General features: G+C 42.2%; 1 protein-coding gene across 1 annotated transcript; it reads left to right on the forward strand.

Moving 5' to 3' along the window:
- Positions 1-13,677: 13,677 nt before the first annotated feature.
- LOC149288265 (bcl-2-related ovarian killer protein-like) lies at positions 13,678-18,744 on the forward strand. Its single transcript, XM_089492089.1, has 4 exons — positions 13,678-13,903; positions 15,833-15,961; positions 16,235-16,398; positions 18,619-18,744. Exons 1-4 carry the CDS (start codon positions 13,678-13,680, stop codon positions 18,742-18,744), a joined length of 645 nt encoding a protein of 214 aa, XP_089348215.1.
- Positions 18,745-21,489: the final 2,745 nt, after the last annotated feature.

Below are 21,489 nucleotides of genomic sequence, written 5' to 3' on the forward strand. Positions count from 1 at the left end.
GGAAGTATCTGTGTGTATATTAGTGTGAGTGTCTGTGGAAGTATCTGTGTGTATATTAGTGTGAGTGTCTGTGGAAGTATCTGTGTGTATATTAGTGTGAGTGTCTGTGGAAGTATCTGTGTGTATATTAGTGTGAGTGTCTGTGGAAGTATCTGTGTGTATATTAGTGTGAGTGTCTGTGGAAGTATCTGTGTGTATATTAGTGTGAGTGTCTGTGGAAGTATCTGTGTGTATATTAGTGTGAGTGTCTGTGGAAGTATCTGTGTGTATATTAGTGTGAGTGTCTGTGGAAGTATCTGTGTGTATATTAGTGTGAGTGTCTGTGGAAGTATCTGTGTGTATATTAGTGTGAGTGTCTGTGGAAGTATCTGTGTGTATATTAGTGTGAGTGTCTGTGGAAGTATCTGTGTGTATATTAGTGTGAGTGTCTGTGGAAGTATCTGTGTGTATATTAGTGTGAGTGTCTGTGGAAGTATCTGTGTGTATATTAGTGTGAGTGTCTGTGTTAGAGTTAGTGTGCAGGTGTGTCACATCTGGATCTCCTCCCAATTTACTCTATAATGCCTTTCTCTCTTTCATTATTGCTCCCTTCTTTTTACTTATTCTACCTTTTCTTCTCTTCCCTTGTGTTCTCTTCCTCTTTTCTTTCTTGTCTCTCTACCATTTCCTCTCATTTCTCCTTTTTCCATCTTTTTTTTTCTATTTCCTCTCCTTTTCGTTTCCCTCCTTTCTCTTTCATCACCTCTCCTTTTATCTTGTCTCCTTCTCTCCTCACACTCATCTTTAATATGTTTCCATCTTCTTTCTCAAACAAAATGTGAAAACATTTTTGCCCCTACATTATAAAGCCACACTCCCTGAAGCAAACGTTCTAAGATTGTCCAGGAAGTGGCTTGTTAAAAGGTGTCAGCCCTATTTGGGAACGATGATGCTGCCCAGTGCCCAACTGCTGTCCTAAGATCTGTGTACTGTGCAGAGCTGGATTCTGACTGCAAAGCCCCAAGGAATAACATTTTTAGACATACTTCAAATACTATCTTGACACCATCTTAGCACTAATAGTCCCTTGTCTAAATATTTAATAGTCTTTCAACTAAGTATGTCGAGTACTTTTATTTTTCATCCCAACACTCAGGATATGTTAAACTCTTTTTCAAAGGACAAACAACGCATACATGTAATTCCATTTTATTTCTTGCACTGGAATTCCCAGCTGACTTTGAAATATTAGGGATAAGATAGATTCTAAACTTCAAACTCCTTTTGCGGATGTACGCTTATTTTGTATTCTGTTCGTTTTCGTGTTATGAACCTGGTCCAGAGGCCACTTGCAGGGGCGGGCTGGGCAGGGGGGCAATTGCCCCCCAGGCCGCCCTGAATCCGGGCCGGCAGGCTGGCCGGGCAGCCGGCAGACGACCATTCATGGCAGCCGCAAAGTTAAAAACTAAGCGGCTGCCACCGGGACTGGCCGCCGTACCTGGTGGGGGGCGGTCCGCCTGGAGTGCCGCTCACTGAGGGGTGCCGGCACGCCTCCGAAAACGATGCTGTCTAGGCATGATAGGAGTGTGATTGCTGTTATCAATTTTTGGCTTAGTATATAGTGATAGGGGTTGTACTGCAGTATTGTCAGTGTCTGGCTCAATGTATAGGCACACATTGACAGTGGTACAGCCTAATCCCTAAGTATATAATGATAACAGTTATGCTGTACCACCGTCAATGTGTGCCTCAGTATATAATGATAACAATTTTGCTGTACCCCTGTCAATGTTTGCCTAACCACAGAAACTATGCAGTTTTCAAGTGTGTGTGTGGGGGGGTGCCACATACAGGATCTGCCACAGGTGCCAAATACTCTCGGTACGCCCCTGCATCATGCAGCAGTCAGACCCAATGGCCATTCCTCAGCTCTTCGTCCCACGTCTTAAAAGGGGTGGGATAAAGAGCTGAGGCACGGCTATTAGGCGGCGCGGTGCGTGCACGCGGGCCGCTTTCATTTCATTAGGCGCCGGTGGAGTGACTGCTATCAATGTCGCTGGCAGCCCCTTTGGTGGCGCAATGGGCCACTTGACTAGACTTGCCCCCCAGGCCTTAGGCTGCCAGCCCTCCCCTGGCCACTTGGTAGGTAAGACATGCCTTGGGCTGCCCACTGACCAATTATCCAATGGGAACAACCACTCACTACAGATACAGCAAGGGGTGGAGAAGGCTCAGGGTTAAGGAATTCTGCCAAAACTCGAGTGGGCAAGTAGACCGGAGCTGAGGACGTGAAGATCTGGTAACAAAAAAAACCTATACAAAACAGAAGTCAACAACGTGTCACAGAAAATGAAGTGGTGATTATTATAGGAACAATCAAAGGGGTTACTGGTGATCAGAGGTAAAGAACCAAAAGTCACTTAGACAGAGAGCAGGTCATAACCAAATTACCAATATTTGAATATGGTCAGTCTTTGTGCTTTGTAACCAGGGAGGCAGTAGAAATGGGAACAGACAGGTCGCAAAGTCCAAAAACCGAGTCAAGAGTCAAACTGTGCAATCTAGTAAAAGCAGGAATAGGCTGGCACTAGGAGCAAGGGTCAGGTCTTGAATGCCAAGTTGTACCAGAGAGTCCTAGCAAGTTAGTGCAGTATAGTCCTTAGGTAGCCTTAAAACGAAATGGATGAGATGACTTTTCGAAAGACTCCTCTCAGAAAGGCACAACTTTAGACCATCCACTTGCCACAGGAGGGATCAATTTGAAATCCAAGAGACCTCCAAGGTACCGAGATTATATTAAAAAATAGGAATCAATTTTAATTAGAACTATATATGAGAACAAAATGCAGCAGACTCACACATTTGCACACCCACTCTCACACAAACTTACAATTATAAACTCATGCTGACACGTTCACATTCACGCTAACGTACACACACATACTCACACATACACATTCATGCTAACATGCTGACACACATATATACACGCTCACATGCATAGCACTAATACACAGGCTAACACAAACACACACTCATACAAACATATACTAACTCTATGACACAAATCACAGCCTGACCTTCTCCAGGTTTTTTTTTGTGTGGCCACACTATCACCACTGTGTAACGTAACATTGCATTATGTGACTTTTCTCTCCTTTGTGGGAATTTGGACCTGCCCCGGGGAGCAAATGCCCCCTGTTCTCAGCCTGCCATGCGCACAAACACTTACACATACACACTAGCACACCTACATATACACACATACAGGGCCAACCTGGCGATGATGGGGCAGCCCTGGCGCTTTAAGGCCAGCGGCCACCTGATGACGTGCGGCTGATGGCTGGATATGAGCTAATTTTTTATGTAGACATGGCGTGTAGCCAGGCACATTCAGACGCTGGCTGAATACTACAGCACCCAATCTGCCGCTGGTTGAACAGCCATGATCCAAACTGAGATATCAGACACCTACTTGAAAGTATACTGTACTTTGAGTAATAATAATTACAAAAGTAATAATTAAATATGTGATCATACTTTAGACTTTGACAGCTGATGTGGCAGTATTTAAAACCTCCGAAAATCATTTATTAAGAGTCAATGAAGCCTCTCACATTAAGGTCCCTCAGGGCAAGGAGAAATTTTTGGTGTGGCTGCAGCGTGGAACAGGATGCATAATCATTTCCCACTGAAGCGCTTATGTCAAGATACATGTAGAAACTGGTTCGTAACGTAGCGATATTCGAGGTTCACACTGATGACAATGGGTAACAGTAAGAATGATCTGGAAAAGAAAGCCCAATGTTTTAATTGCTATGTATGCGGCCCTAGAAATGTGGCTCATGTAGTCTGCCCAATAGTTCCTGCTTTCAAAGCCTCTAACTGGTCTTGGCTTCTATTCAGGATAGCCTTATTCCCATCCCACGCATGTTTAAATTAATTTATACAACTTCTGCTGGAAGGTTGTTCCACTTATCTAACACCTTCTTAATGAGGTATGTAACCTGTTACAGAAAATGAACGCTAAGTAAACTGGTGGAAGCTAAAAAAACCCCTCTCTGGAACAAAAAATGCACAACAAATATAGCGAAGCAGGAACATTGGAAAACCTCACTAATTGTATATCCTGTTTCTTCGCTAACCCCTTGGCAGAACCGGCCGTTTGGCATCACATTAATGGGAGGGGGAGCCCGAGCTCTCTCAGCTCTTGTTATTTCATAGGACGTTTGTGAAGTTGGTGCATGCCAGGGAATTAACAATTTATAAAATGCACCATGTATTTAGAGTGTCGCCTTGAAGGCTGATCAGATTTTCATCCCGGACATAATTTTTGTTCTTAAAACTACCCTCTCTACCGTCACTAATCAGGAGGAGCCGGCTAATACCCTATGAAATGACTGCCGTGTCCGTGCATTTGCCAGAATACGGTATCTTGATACAAGAGGACACTTTCTCGGTAGCACCAGGTGAATGTGTTTAAAATCTCTCCAGTTGCCCGTAATCCTGGCAACCTACGGGCAATGGCCCAGCCATAAATAAATTCAGGTCTAAAATGTAAGATCAACCAGATTTGGGCCATCAGTCATAGCGTTGCACGGACTTCCACATAGTCTCATGTACAATAAGTCTGACATATGACTCTCTAGGAATGCCGAAAAACATATTGGCATAGAGTGTTAGCCGCAGAGAGAAAGTGCATTTGTTAAAGATGATACCTTTATTGGCTAATTGTCGTATAATGGATTGCAAACTCAAAGAGAGACCTAGATGGTCTTGATAGCTTGCAATCCATTATACGTCAGTTAGCCAATCAAGGGATCATCTTTACTAAATTTATGAAAAAGACATTGGTGTGCTTTAATTCCTTGCCAGGGTGTCTCCCACAGAAGCAAAAACAACACATATTGGGGAGCATATGCAAAAAGAAGAAATATAAAACAATAATACTGCAATATGTCAAATATTCGCATTCATTAGAATAATATCACAAGAATAATAGTGCAAACAAGTTCATCTATAAAACATCTTTAAGTCTAAAAACACACACACAAAAAAGCACCAATGGTGCCGTATCCCAGCAAAGGAGCTAAAACACGCGTGGTTATAGCTGCACACAGAGTCAATACAGTATATGTATATATATATATATATATATATATATATATATATATATATATTTACCGGTATATAATCCAATGTGCACGCTCTCCTTCCCACAACGCGTTTCGCTTTCTCAAAAAAATGTGATATATATGTATATATATGGTTATGGCACACTATAAGTGTACGCTGTTATTGTGTATTTATTTTCTATTTGGATATATCATAATAAGCTGTCCCAGTACAATGTATAATTAAATGGGCAAAGGCTGCTTTGGAGAAATCTCACTGATTTAACTATACATTATACAGGGCCAACCAAGCTCTTCCTGCAGCAGAAGCTCACCGGGGTTGGATCTTCACAGTGTATAGTGAATTCATGGAGCTGAAACACATGAATGAAGTAGCGTCCAGTTCCGGTACCTCTTTTACAAATAAAAACAAGAGACACTTCTTTATTTCAAAATTTTATTAAACGTCAGATATGGAATTATTTGTCCGCGGTGCGGACTAAATAACTTCAGCACCGCGACACTCAACCTTTATTAATATGTTGCAAAGTGTCAAATATTATTAACACACAAATTTGACACCATATATATCAATAATTTATTGTCAAAACGAAAGCAAACATAACCAATTGTAACCATTTAATAACCACTTAATAACCAAATTAATAACCAAATAAGTAACCTGCTGGTATGGGCGTAACCACCTGTATCCCTGCTGGAACTGCCGGCGTCCCCTAGCGCGGCAGTCACATGACCCTACGATTCACAGGGGCGCATGCCCCTGGAGTGTCCTGCACTTACACCTCTGTGCACCACAAGTAACCACACCGAGATGGTTAACTCCTGCACCGTACCAGCTTAAAAACCAGAGTACCCGGCAAATGCCAAAATTAGGGGAGGGATGGGCGGGAAAATTCTCTTGAAAATAATTGCCCCTATAGGCCATGACCCTTCCTTATATACCCCCCGGGAGGGTAATTACCCCCTCCCTTCTGGCCCTGCACGTGCCACCAATACTTAACGTTTTCAGCGCCAAAATTTCCGCTTAGTCATGCCTTAACCCCTTAAACAGGCTTGACCATGGGTACCTCGTCCGCACTACATTCATGTGGCCCCTCTGGCCAATTCTTTCCCTCCGGGGCTGTTCTACTCTCCTGCAAACTCTCCTCACAGCGCTTCCTTTAGTGAATAGATCCCTTTTGGAACCACACCTTCAAAGTGTGTTAAAAAGACGTCTATCGCGGTTCTAGTTGGTATGTTATAGATCTTAAGTGCACATTTGTATTTGTATTTGACTTATTCGACAAACATGGATGTATTCCTAAACGCATTAATTACGAAACATTGTGACCCAGTTAACCTCCAGCATAACCCCCGGATAGAAGGCATGCCGGGTAGATGGGGTCCAGCTGCCCGCAGCATATCGCAGGGAACGACGCGCATTACGTTTGGATCTGGCAGGAAGTCGTTTCCTTTGTGGTCACATCTCCTCTCAAACTAATCTTGGCTGAGCTGCAAAACTTCAGGCAATAGGCAAACATTAACATCAGCTTAAGCAGCAGCTCATTAAGATGTTATTTGTTTTGAAGTTTTGTTACATTAAATGTTCTTTATTTTTTTTTGGTTCTGACTAATGCCCCATCCAGTCCCGCCAACGAAGAATGCATATTCAAGTACCTTGTAAAGTACCTTAACACCTAAAAAAAGGCGTACCTGGTATCGCCCCTCCAAAGTATATATTTCACGCCGGTTTTGGCTGCTTGTGCTCTATATGAAATCAGCATACCTGGGAACTAGCTAAATAAACTGACCCTGAGACCCCTCAAATTATTAGCCATTTAATCCCCCATCGTGGGAATTCTATGTAGTGAATGGTCAGCTCTGAAACCCATCGTAATGGAAACTTGACTTGTCATTGTTAGAAGATACACTTGAGTCACCTGCATTCAAGAAGGGATGTCAACCACAACATACTGGTAGCAAAAGCACTCACTGGGAGTCTTAGATATGATCACAGCCGTATAGAATAGAAGGGTGACCCGGAGAATCTGCCTCTTCACCCTTAGACCCTGAGGTTGGTGTAAAAACTCTGGGACTCAAGGTCAAACCCATAGAGTTCCCAGGTATGGAAATCAGTGAGTGTTTTGGTCCCTATCCCTATCTCTATGTATTTACATACTTTTGCATTAGTGTACCTTTGATTTAAAGATCAAATCATGCAACAGAGAACATAAATACATGATGTCTTATCTTGGGTTCTCCAACAAGAAGATGGCGAGCTTTCTAACCGATGTCTGGAAACCATCGACAATCACTTCAGCTGCTGACACACTCCACGTCTGGAAAAGGGAGGATCATAGATATCAGTCCTGGGACAACTAACCCCCAGAAGGAAATACGAGAAAAAAAAATACATGTAGTTTATATGTTTTCCCCATTTTGAACAAATTTCGGCTCAAGCTCTCCTTAATGATTGCATTTCTTGTAATATGAGTTTGTTTCCAATGACGTTCCTGTGATCCCCCAATTATAGTCTTCTTTGGGTAAAAAAGCTCTGAAAGTTATTTGAAAATGTCATTTTCTGAACCTGTAAATCTAAAGTGAAAAAATAGATTAAATGACTAAAATGGCAATGTTCTCAGGGTGAAGTTGGACAATTTGATTGGTGTGAGAAAATGTACTCTAGAGAAGAGGAACACTTGAGAACATAATACTTTTTGTGATTGTAGACATCTTGTTGGCATCTTCATGTTATAATCCCAAATGCTAAACCCATCCTAGCAGGGCCTACGTCCTTGAATAATGGTTGGCACAATTAAGATAGATTAATTACACGCATGCATGCCTCCCAACATCTGAAATGATCAAAGAGGGACAATTGTTTTTTGGCATACTTTGCAACCGTACCTCCCAACATACCCAATTTTCAGCCACAGTCCTGGTGTCCCAGGTAGCTGGCCCAGTTTCCCACATTTGTGAGCTTGAGCCACCTGGAGAGATCCCGTGACCCCCCCTGACCAGCCCAGGGAGGTAAAAAACAAAAAACAATGGTGGTCTGTGCTATTGGGATTTGAGTCCCAAAGACTATGTCTGTGCTAAAGAGGGAAAGTTGGGAGGTAATGGGTGGCAGGCGCTCTGCCCTTTCCTTTTCCTCTATACACCCTTATATATTGTCTCTCTTTCCATGTAGTAGATGCATTTCATTAGAACAGCTACTGCTTAGCTCAGAATATTCTTACACTATACACTTCTGTTATTTCTTGCTGAGTATGATGGGAGTGGATGTTTTTAGCTCTGGGGTGTCGATGGTTGCCAATCCTTTACCGCGCCTGGAATGCCCTGAATTCCTGGGTTTATATGACGGATAGACAGACAGATAAATGATGAAGTGGTGAGACGAGTCGGTGGAATGCGCCCGGGGACATGCGAGGTGTTCCCTCTCTGCCTCTCACCTGTACTTAAGCATCGCATGTGCCTACGCCTGAGTCTCGTCCTCGTACTGGTTTTACAAGCATTTACATGCTGCCTGTGTCGCTGGCCAGATCTTCCAATGAAATCCCAGGACGTGTTTAACGCTTTATTTCTATGATGTCAGCAGTCTATAGACAAAAGAACACAATGAATACAGTGCTTTATAGGGGGACCAAAAAAGAATTGTATCCAGAACAAAAAAGAATTATTAACAAACTGACTTTGTTTTAAATGTAATTCTCCAAATATTCTTTTTTTCCAACTAATGACATTAAATAAAAATATATAACTGGAAGCTCATCTTGAGAACCCAATATATTATTTAGTAAAATAAAAAAAGCCAAAATACAACTTTTCTGGACATAAGTGCTGTGCAGATCCTCACTCGCAGCTTGTGACATGTACCGTGTACACTATCAGTCTGTCTGTAACATTGTGGAACAGAACAAGCTGTGCATCCAGCGGATAACAGTCGAGATCAGGATTCCATGTGTCGCCGGCTGTACAGTTCTGCTGGAGACCTCATCTGTCACCTAACACAATCCTGTCACTGCCACCCCCTGCCACCCCTCGTACCCGGATCACGCGATGCTGCGCCATAGTCTTTACTATCTGGATCTACAGTTACTGCCCAAATGTGGCATATGTAAAGAAGAAGAATAACAATGAAGTGTTATTATTACGCATGTTCTTCAATTCATGAACCAAGGCGATCCGGAGTCCTATTTTTCAGGAGATGGTCAACTGATTGAGACTCCATTCTAACAATCCCCATTATTTAATTCAAATTAGACCCCCTCCACGTGGTTATTACTGAGCCAGTGCTGAAGCAGAATAACATTATTATTATTATTACCGGTATTATCTTTTATTTATATAGCGCCAAAAATTTACTCAGTGCTTAACATAATTACCTACATCACGTGCAATCAGACGTGTTTAGCCGAACACATCTCCCACATGTAAAAAAACTGGGAACACGCCGAGGGCAAAATGCATATTTGAGGATTGTTCAGAACCCCATCATGCATTTACACCGTGGAAAGTTAAAGGAACCTCTCAGCTATCATATGCATATAATTTGCTTTTGGTTCCCCATCTAAAGATAAGCTGTACGGTAGGATGACGTGGATTCCCATACAGTTCTTATGGATTTCTTCAGCTGTTATACATTACAGATAAACAAACATCTGGTGTGTTGCTTAGCGTGGATGCGGCTGTAGTAAGCTTGTTTACAAACAACAGCCTCAGAGCAAGAAGGAGCTCCTGACAGCATAAGACACCGGGAGCGAGTGCTTCCTCAATACAGTAGCACACTTTGCACCTTTAAGATGTGTTCTTCCCTCCTCCACAGCATTCTCGCTATTTTCCTTAGAAGGATAAGTTCGCTCCCTCCTCTCCCCACCCCCTTATTTATGTCTCATAGCTTCTGCTTAGACTTGCTGCTGCCAGAACAACACAGGGACAGAGAGAGGAGCCGGGATTGTGGCAGAAGACAGCCGGGTCCCCACACGCTGGTGCAGGACGGAGACGCGCTCCTTAGCATGTCCCATCGCTCTCATGCTTGAGTGCCACTGATGCACTTGACAAGGCAGCTGCTGGCATCTTCACAAGTCGAGGATCCCAGGAACATCTGGTGAGCTGAATACTTAAATAGACAGATGCTTTGAAGCCACAAGCTTGATCGCCACTGTTTGTCTGTACTGACTGGATCTGGTTTTCAGTGCCACTGAGGATGGATCTATGTATCTACTGAACTATAAAATATTTAGAATGTTGGTCATCTGAACGGTTAGTCAATTGTTATTAAATTATATAGAATTGATTCAATTATTTGTAAATTTCGGATTCATGATGTATAAATATATATATATTTTCTAACATAACGTTATAATAAATGTTATGTTATTCAGCTGACCAATGCTGGTTATGCCAGGTTATAAGTAGTTAATGTAAAATACCTTGATTTGCTGGCTGTGGGTGTTTGGGGGTCAGGGTATGGTATAGTTTTACGTGTTTTTTCTTGATTAGGTATAAACTCTACAGAGAAAGCATTGTTTTGCTTTTCATGATGGCTGGGTATAATGGGAATTGTAGTCCACGATAGCTGGACTCATTGAACCGTATGTGATTGTACCTACATAATCTGAGATTAGCACACCGCAGAACAGAGGATCTCCCAACGCTCATATAAATCAAAAATCCATCTATTATTAATCCTTAAAAATTGGCACAGCGGGAGGATAAAAAAACACAGGCACCCAACGCATTTCGCGCTAACTGCGGTTAATCACAAAAAATTACCAAATATTGGATTTCTACACCTGTCATCCATTTATTACATTTTTGTTAATCTCAGTGTCTGATAAAATCTAGACATTTATTCCTAGTAATACAATCCATGTGTGAGTGAGACAAAGGATTGTTACTGTTTGATTATATGGGATTGTAAAATATAATGGTTTTTTTTTACTAAACCCACAGAAGAATTCCATCCTACTTTACAGATCAAAAGTCAGGAAGATTTCAAACCACCCACATCCGGACTATCAGAATTTAAAACAAATTTATTAGAAACAGAGATGATGCAGAGGAGCCAAAATTCCATCGACTTCACATCTTTTACACCCTTTACAATCTGGTTTGGGATTTATTATCAATAATAATCTGTTTTAATTAAAACAGCTAAACTGTTTCTATGACTTTTATCCCTTTTTTAAGGAATAGAAATGTTTAAAAGAAAATTTAGTTCGTACAGAACCTCAAGACTGAATTAGAAAGTATTTTAGTTAAACCCATTGCGTACCATGGGTTTACCATCCCAGGGACCAGGGGGTTCGTGTTTAGATTGATAGAATTGGGTACCTTACAGAATAAGTATTTGGTGCAGAGCAGCCCAAACCACATTCCACATACAACACGCATTATTCAGTGCCGTCTAACACACATTCACTACAAGGGACAACAGAGGAACGGTAATACAAGAAAAGCACAAAAAGGATCCACTGATGGTGTACATGCGGCTTTATCATTCTAGGCATCCTGGTGGCAATCAGGGCTGTAACTTTCATGGGGCAGGAGGGACAGCTGCCCCAGGTGCCACAATGTGATGGGGACAATACAGTCACCCAAGCGCAATGCCTCTATGCCTCCATGTTGGACACCAGCCCAGGACGCGACCTCTGACCTTGCCCCAGCCACCAAGATTTCTAGTTATGGCTCTGCTCAAAAAGTGTAGCGGGCCAGGTGGGGCTTCTCATGAATCCCATGAAGATACCTTTCCTCCTGCCAGTTTAATCATATATATTATATATGTGTATATTTTACAGCCTAATAAGGGGGGTACAATACATTCTCTCATCTAATTCTAATTTAAGTAATCTACAGACCTCTAAATCTAATCACGTGGCATGTCTCCATTAAGCACGCATGCCTTAAAACTATTCTTTATTAGTTCCAATGTTTCAATAGTGTACCCCTCTCTCATACCCCGCACCCCAATCATGTGAAATCCATACTAAGCATTCTTTAAGTTTTTTACCGGTCCAGATGGTGCGTTATGCCCAATATCATAATCATCCTGGAGAAATTAACCAAAACTAAAACAACAAACTGATGGAGTAAGATGGACAAAATAAAGACAAAAAAAGAAAGATAATAAACCACGAAAGAAGTGTTGGCAGATTTTAAATAAACACTTTGAGAATTTTCCCAGAGCACGGACAGTCCTGAAATAGCTTTCCATAACAGCAGAGCCATTGGAGATGGATGCTTCACATTTAAATATACAGTTTATTTTAGGTGACATAGTGCATTTAAAGGCTAGAGGCCATACCAAGCTATGTTACATAGAAAGACTTTTTCCATGGCGTTCCATGTGTTGTATGATTTTGTGTTTTCAGACGTGATCACTTATGCTAATAGTTTATTATAAAATAATCGTTTTCATAATTAGAGAATTATTTCTTTTATAAAGCCTAGACGTGTTGTGTGGCATAATGTGAAGCAATTATCGTGAAAAACAATGTTGGTTGCTCCACATTTCGATTTTTCCGTCAGATCAGGTGTTTAGAAATATGACAAGCTGAGTCTCGGTCTTTGCAAATAATGTTATAAACCCCCCAAAAAATCAAGGTGGTCAAAACACAATGATTTACACTATTTGAATCTACTTTAGCAAAAAAAAAAAAAACAACAATGACTGATCTTATATAAAATGAATAGGAGGATCGGCATTGTATATTCAGGGTGGGATCAGGTCTGTGCCAGGACAGCCCCCTGGAAATCCTATATTAATAAAATCTGCTAGAGGAAACTTGTTATCAATGGATGCTCTAGATTTTATGAACAAAAATATCTGGGGCCATCACCATCATAGGCAAATAAAAAAAAATAATTTAATACTCTGATCAGTGCCAGTTTTATGACTCGAGGCGTCACAACCCATTCCATGTATCCCAAAGCTTAAAGGGAAACTCATTTTTTAAAGGCTTTGTAGGAGGGCCATAGACGCAAGGGAAAAGAATTGGACTGTAGATGAAAGTTGGATTTGGTTAAGCCCCTCTCCTTTTATCTCTTGCCCCTTGAAATAATAAGCCCTAGGCACAGGTCTAGTCTGCCTAGCGGAAAATCTGTCCCTGGTCATAAGCAGACCATATAGTAGCAGGGCCCAACTGGCACTTTAAGGCCAGCAGCTGCCTGATGATGCGGCTGTACTCTACGTGTTTATGCCCAGATCCACTGAAGTGCAGATCGGGGATGTGTGGCGCTCTCTAGCCATCAGGCACACCGGGCAACTGCCCAGTGGGTCACTAGCAGTCTGGGCCTATATAGTAGCACTGTATTGTCATTTACATGATGTTACGGTGCTTTAGGAATGATTATTTGATGTGTCTATAGAGTGTCTATAGTATTCTAATCAGTCTTTTGTTCTTCTTCTTTAGGTTGCAGTAGAGATTTCCCCTGTAAATACATTCTTCAGCACACGGCATATCACCATAGCTGCATAATCCACCAGTGAGATCACTGCAGACACACATCACTTGCCATCCTCCCTGACTGTGAATGGAGATCTCTGTTTACACCAGGATTGCCTGATCTCCATTCTCTCAGGATGGAGATGCTAAGACGCTCATCTGTGTTTGCCGCTGAAGTTCTTGAGGCTTTTGACAGATCTCCCACTGATAAGGAACTAGTATCGCAGGGAAAGGCTCTTTGCAGAGACTTTATTCAAGCTCGGCTTCAGCGAGCAGGTCTGGGATGGAACAAAGCAGAGCATGGAATCTCCTCCACGGCTGGTGGACGCATGGCTGAAGTATCCGCCATCTTCCTGCGACTAGGTAAGTATTTGTTGATTAAAACATTATTATTATTATTATTATTATTATTATCTTTTATTTATATAGCGCCAACAATTTACGCAGCGCTTAATACAATACATAAGTTCAAGGGATATGACAAGACGAGAATTGACAGACTAAGACAAACCGATACATTAGGTGGAGAGAGCCCTGCTCGCAAGCTTACAATCTAGAGGGAAATGGGTGACAAACTAAGGCACAGAGAAAGGGTGAGAGGTAGTGCGGGGGGTATCAGTGACGGGTGAGAGGTAGTGTGGGGGGTATAAGGCACAGAGAAAGGGTGAGAGGTAGTGCGGGGTTATCAGTGACGGGTGAGAGGTAGTGTGGGGGGTATAAGGCACAGAGAAAGGGTGAGAGGTAGTGTGGTGGTTGTCTCAATGACAAGGAAGTTTTAGCAGCTAAGGTGGAATGCTTCTCTGAAGAAGTGGGTTTTGGGATTTTTGTTGACTGTTGGGAGGGAGGGTGAAAGCTGAAAGTTCAGTAGAAGTAGATTCCAGAGATATGGGGCAGCTTGAGTGAAATCTTGTAGACGGGAAAAGGAAGAGGTGATAAGTGAGGAGGAGAGCCTTTGTTAGGAAACAGTTAAGGACTGGAGGGAGTTTATGGTTGGAGATGATGGGAATAAAATTGGTTAGGTTGACCATGTTGGTTAAGTTTGGTGGTTGCGAGTGATAGGAATAGGGAGGAATATGTGGGGGACAGAAGTAGCAGAGCAGTACCTCTGTATCACAGGCAACAAAGCCATTGTGATCAGACATATGTATTTAGAGTGACAATTTATTCCAGGAGCGAAATTCCATGCACACGCAGACAGCGCTGCCCTGACCACCACATTGTGGTACATCCACAACACTTAAACTACATATGCAGTTTTTAGCTTTCTAGAATCTATAGTTACATCTTTGAGTTTAGGCAGGGAGCTGAATACCAAAATGCACTTTTTACTATTATTAACCAAAAAATAAAGGTTCAGGCTGGCTATTGCCCCATACACACCACGGCAAGACCCTCTTCCAATAACATTGTGATCATATACAGTAAATACAGCATAGGTGATAGAATGCCATCAAAAGGCCTTCTTTAAATGGTTTCCATCTGAAGAAGAGGCCTCTGAGGCCCTAAAAGCCTACGTGACTCTACATCTTTTCTGTGATGGCCCAAGAAAATGTATCACCTTTGACGAGACTTCTTTTGGATAGATACAGACCAATGTCAGTTTTTCTTACCTGACCAGTGCGACGTTCAGACTTATGTCTGTTCTACTAACATAAGTATTGCAGAAATATCCCTTGCGTTCCCAGTGGGTCTCAAGAAACTATATATGTCTTAATGTGTACGCGAGCTTCTCTGCAACAAACATGCCAGTGTTGCGCAATACAGATAAGAAACCCGAATGACAAGTGGTTTGCTTGTCAACAGCTTCAGGACCATGATAAGCGAATTCAGGATGTGCGCCCTCAATGCCTGCAGCTATCTCTGGGGTGAAACGTTCCGAAGCTCTGGAATTCACCAAGAAGAATAAGTTATTAAGACATCTGATATCTATGGAAGATACATGAAACAGGATTTTTACAATTCTACTCCTCTGTCGGAACTCCAGGGACTGCCCTTTAATTGCAAGTGCGCAGATATTGGACTTCAAAACCAGAATGCTTGTTGACGATCATGGGAGCTGTAGTCCACGATGAGTGGAGAGCTGCCTGTTGATTAGCTTTGTTCTATGGATAACTACAGTGGAGAAAAAGAATACCATATTTAATAAATATCAATAAAGAAAAGGGCTTTGCTGTCTTAACGTAGGTTGCTGTAAGAAGACACGTAATGTACCATGAGTAGGATGTTTGGTGCATTTTGTTTGCGTGTTATGCATGTGGAAAGCTAGATTATCTTTGTGTTGCTGCATTGCAGGGGATGAATTGGAATACATGAGACCAGCTGTCTACAGAAACATCGCCCGGCAGCTGAACATCTCTCTCGCCTCTGAGACGGTTCTGTCTGATGCATTCCTGGCCGTAGCAGCCGAGATATTCACAGCAGGTAGGGAACATGATGGTACAAGTGCCACCTGCCACAATGCGATGTGAATTATGAGCATTTGGAAACTCGTACAGCTGTGATTAACCCCGTGATGCCTGAGTGACAAATGGCTGGTCGTGGCGTTGGGTTTTTGTGCAGAAAGTTTAATTAAAAGGAGTTCTATGTTCAATTATCAGTTCCTCATTGCAAAAATAAAAATGAAAATAATAAAAGTGTAACGTGTATCATGACAGACTCAAAGAGTTAGAGATCTGAAGCTCTTGTGCTTTGCAGGTATCACATGGGGGAAGGTGGTGTCCCTGTATTCTGTGGCGGCGGGTCTAGCCGTGGACTGTGTAAAACAATCCCAACCAGCGCTGGTCCTGACAATAGTGGACTGTCTGGGAGAGTTTATACGTAAGACGCTGGTCACTTGGTTGAAGAGGAGAGGAGGATGGGTAAGTACATTGCTGATGCTATATGACGATATATGATGATGCCATATAAATCAATCAATAAATAATATTAAATAAATATTACATAGATAATAAATAATAATAATATTTGTCAGCACATTTACACTCAGAACACAGTCTGAATTTTTTTTAAAGGGTGTCTCATTATATAATGTAAACCTTGTGCCAGCAACCTGACAAGTCACCTTATGGCAACCAGTAGCTCTTCCATTATGCCACGCATGGCATCTCACTACTCCCACATTCTGGCTATCATTCGTCTTCTAGCCTCCCACACCAATCTGTCGCTGACTTTGTGTGGCCATTCTGTGTGTTACGTCGGTTTCACATTTCTTTGTTAATTGGTGACTACACATTATTAATGCCCACGCTGTATGTAGTCTGGCATTGACACATCCAATGCTCACGTTGCAGTTACCTTTTATTTCTAATGTATAGATACCCCAAAATCATATGGAGACAGAATCACAAGATATTGAATAGAAGAATTCTAAATTCAAGCAACTCTTAACCTGGATTAAGAGCCTCTGACGTAGTCTAAATACCAAGAATTTGTTGCTAATATAAGCCCTGTTCTCTGGCTTTACTCCATGGCAATGTCATGATTACTTGGCTCCAGCCACTATGCAGGTCACGGGGGAATCATTTAAAGCTGCATTCATAAAGTTTAGAAGTGTAATCTTTTCTCATGAATGGACAGTATTCCATTATCCTTTATTGTACAGATTTGTGTTTCTAGGATTAACGCGTTTAACCATTGCAATCTTTAACAACTCATCTAATTTCATATGAAACCAGTGTACATATCTATGTATATATATTGTGGTAAAGTGTATGGGAAAGTGGTTGATGGGGTATATATCTCACCTGGTTTCCTCAGCCAGGCACGGTAGCAAACCCAGGAGCCCTCAGGTTAGGCTTCCTAAGATCATTACTGGGGAGGAAGCCTTAAAAGAGAGGGCTGTTGGGTTTGCAGGGTGGAGGAGGGACTGAGGCAGGGAGCAGCTACAGCCAGCGCTGCAGCCCACCAGGTATGAAGCTTTACCCATGGACAACCTGTTACTTTGCTTTGTGCCAGACCTTAGGCTTGTAGAGAGGTATCCGGATGTTTAGTTAGAGCCGGACAGGTTTAGAGTTTGTTTTATTTTCAAGGTGCTCTGTGCCTACAGCAGCCAAATAAACACGCTTGACTTTTGAAACCTGTGTGAATACTGTCATACCCGGGTAAGTTGCAGCATTGGGGTTTTAAAAGTCTCTACGAGCGACCAACAGAGTCGCTCGTACAGACTTTTAAAACCTCAATGCTGCAACTTACCCTGCAGATCCCACTGGTCTCCCTGTTCTATCAGTTAAATGTCCGTACGAACGACCAATAAAGTTGCTCGTACGGACATTTAACTGATAGAACAGGGAGACCAGTGGGATCTGCCGGGTAAGTTACAGCACCAGGGAGTTTAACAGTCTGTACGAGCGACCCTATTGGTCGCCAGCAGGGGGCTCGTCTGCCATCAACCATTGGCAGACGAGCTCCCTGCTGACGACCAATAGAGTTGCTCATACGGACATTTAAACTCCTGGTGCCAGAGCTGCTGCGGTACGCGTTAACCCCGTATTAACCCCTTAACCGGAAAAACAAAGAAAAAACGAACACGAAGAATGTCCACAAATATTCGCCCGAAGAGAAGACAGGAACAGGCGAATATTCGCGGAATACAAAGATTTTTTTTCCCACGAAGACGAGCACGAAGACGAACACGAAGAGCCCCCTGGTGCCCAAGTCTAATAATCACATAGAACAGAGTTTCTCATTGCCAGTCCATGTGTAATGTAGGCTGCATCTATGATATGAGCTTTGGTGGCTCATTAATTAGGACTGGGCTGAAGGGCAGACATGAATTGTACTCATCTAAGTAAATCATGAATGCATTGCCTATTACAGGTGACTAATGACCTATGACAAAATGTTTTTAGAAGGATAACCCGCTTCACCTACTATCTCCTAATTAATTTGAATTGTTGGAGAAAACTTTACGAATTGTTCTAAAGAAACTTGTCAGGGAAGCTGTTAATCCGGCAGATCATCTGTTACATACAAAAATGGTTGATTTAAAGGGTCATAAGGAGTTTGAGAAAGATCATAAGAATTTGGTGTTTTTAGTAGTTTTGTGTATTGTACACTCTAATTTGCTCTTTGCTTTGCAGACTGATGTCACAAAGTGTGTCGTAACCTCGGATCCTGGCCTTCACTCCCACTGGCTGGTGTCCAGCGCATGCAACTTCGGTCACTTCTTGAAGGCGGTAATTTGCTTCCTGCTCCGTGAACGATAACAAGCTGTTTTGGGGAAATGGCCAGATGCCATCTATAACGTCAGTGCTAGCTTTGAAAACCTTTCACCGCTGGACTGTGGATAATTCGAATAGCCTCCTTCTTTAAACCATATTTCAGCCTGAATGACGTCTATTAACAGTCTCCATGGCGATTTTAAACAGGTTGCTGTTGTGCATCAGAACATGAAACAGAATTATTCTACTCTTTTCGTCTGATAACAGGTCCGCTATTTCATCTATCAAGGGAAAGTTGTGACGCTGCTATTACCAGCACAACATTGCTTGCTCCTCGGAGCTCTGCTGAGCTGGCAGGACGTGAACCATGACATTTCCCATACTTTGAATGGACAGAAGTGCTATTACTAGATACGCATTGATCACAGATGGATCTTTGAATAATACCGGTTCCATCATTATCCTTCCGCAGTCTGTATCTTGATCTGAATGGCACCCATTTTGCCATCATGATATAATTTAAGGCGGAATACTAAGGCGTAACTTAGGAACTTTCCCCAGACACTTTTCCATACTTCTAAATATATGTTTTCTTTTGGGGCAATTTGTATGATTTTGTTTTTTAAAAAAAAAAGCATGGGGAAGTGTAAAATGAAAAAGAACAGCATACAGGTTAACAGAACAGCCATTTCGATAAAAAATATTTTAAAAATGTCCCAGCCAGGGGTTTAAGGGAGTTCTGACTTTGCTCACACTTTCAGTCCAACCTGACAGATGTATGCAGTGATTGAATGGACAGTGGTGTTACCCTGGGCCAGCCCTAGATCTTAGACAAAATATGCCACTGGACATGGCTATAAGGTCAGTAGGAACACATGAATGTGCACCCAATGTTCCAGACACACACACTGCCAGCAGCTTTACTCTGTGAAATGGTGCTGGCATTGTAGGCAGTCAAGGTGCGCCAGCGCAAATCACAACAGGGGAGAATTTAAAATTACCAATAATGTTAAAATCAGCAATATACATATGGAAGACATACCCATAAAGGAGAAGAGGCCCCCTGTTCCTACCATCTACTGTGATACCTAATGGTAAGCCAAGTCTGCTGTAGTCTGCTTTATGTGTACTAATGTATATATTAATGTAGCAGCATGCATAGCAACACAGTCCAAGATGGGTTCTTTGTAATGAAATTGTAATGAAACATTAATGTACACAGTAAAGGCAGCATTCATCGAAGAGCCAAACTTGTGTGGTTTTCCATCAGAGTTTGACCAAACTAAAATATTGAGCAATACATATGGAAATGTGGGGCCAGTATAGTTACTGTAATCAAGTTGGTTATGTTTTGGCATTCTAGGTCACAGAAGATGTATTCTGTGCTAAGTGCTAAATAGAGCAGTCAACAGAAACATCTGCTGGTTTCCATGAGGATTGTTCCACATAGGCCAGGACAAACCATCTGGCAAAGCAGACAAATGGCCGATGGGCCATTCAACATTATTTTTTTTTTTATTTCTTTATGAAGCTAGGGTAAAAAAAAAAACTGCACTCTGAACAATAGCTGGGCTAAAGTCAAGGGCCGGACTCAGGGTAGTCTCCCATAGAGAAGACCCACTGAAATCTTCAAGGAGGAATGGTTGCCAAAATGCTCAACCATCCTTCCCACCATGTGACCACTAAGAACTGTGATGAAAATCGAATCCACACGTACACAACAAAAGAGAGCATGTGATTGGCACGCTATATCCAGCCTCACCACCAGCTATAGGCCAGGGCATATACGGTATATGTGAGGGATAAACAAAAAAGTGTGAGCTTTGAGGGAAGGTGGATTCTAGGGCACTTGTCAACTCAAACCTATGAGTGAAAGCGGAAACAAACATGTGGTAAGTGGCCACTTAATGTTAATGTCACAAGTGCAGCAGATATGGTTCTTACCGTGTGGCTATGGGCTTTATATAAGTTACCGCACACTGAGCATAGATTGCGGCCGCGCATACTTTTCCTGCTGCTAGCCTTAAAGTGCCAGGGCCGTTTCAAATCTCTGGTCTGGACCTAGTGCCCCATATTCGGACTTGTCCAGAATTGCCATTTATACATAAGGCCCTGTATGTGTTTCCAAAGTAGTAGTCCTCCATAACTTTTCTGTGATTCAGCCTCACATGGCCCTTTTTCATCAGAATCGTTGTTTGGCCAAAGGGATCTCCATAACCAAAACATGTTAATTCACTAAGCTGCTTATGGCTCTCGGTAATCGTCAATGGGCTTTTCAGTATTAATGGAAATCTGTTAATCATCACACAGCATAAAAAGGAGTCATTGGCTTAAAAAGCTTTAAGTCAAAGTGGATTTAGTTTAGAATTAAACAAAAAAAAATAGTAACATTGAAACAAGCCCCTGCCAACACAGTTAAAAGGTTCGGTTATGTGCAGGAATCACAGAGGCAAATAGCATATGTCTCACTGGTGTTTCTCTGCCAGATTTGTGCCATGCACGTGGGCTAAATGGTCCACTCTAGTTAACAGGTATTGGGGTAGATAACTGAAAAGCAGTAGGGGACAAGACTATCAAGCATTATCAAAGCATACAGGGTACGACAAAAAGGGTGAGACTAGCTCAGCCGAGAACACTGAAACAGCACGCTCTACGCGGAGATCAAGATACTCCTGGATTTTAGCCCAAAGCACAATTTCAGAGGCGGTGCAGAAGAGGTCCTCTCCCGGGCCATCAATGGTAAGGTGCCGCTGGTATCCCTCTATGCACATTGAGCAAGTAAGTCATGAA

The sequence above is a fragment of the Sceloporus occidentalis genome, unplaced genomic scaffold (genome assembly GCF_023333645.1).
Source record: "Sceloporus occidentalis isolate IW3139 unplaced genomic scaffold, rSceOcc1.0.p SCAF_53, whole genome shotgun sequence".
Taxonomy (NCBI): domain Eukaryota; kingdom Metazoa; phylum Chordata; class Lepidosauria; order Squamata; family Phrynosomatidae; genus Sceloporus; species Sceloporus occidentalis.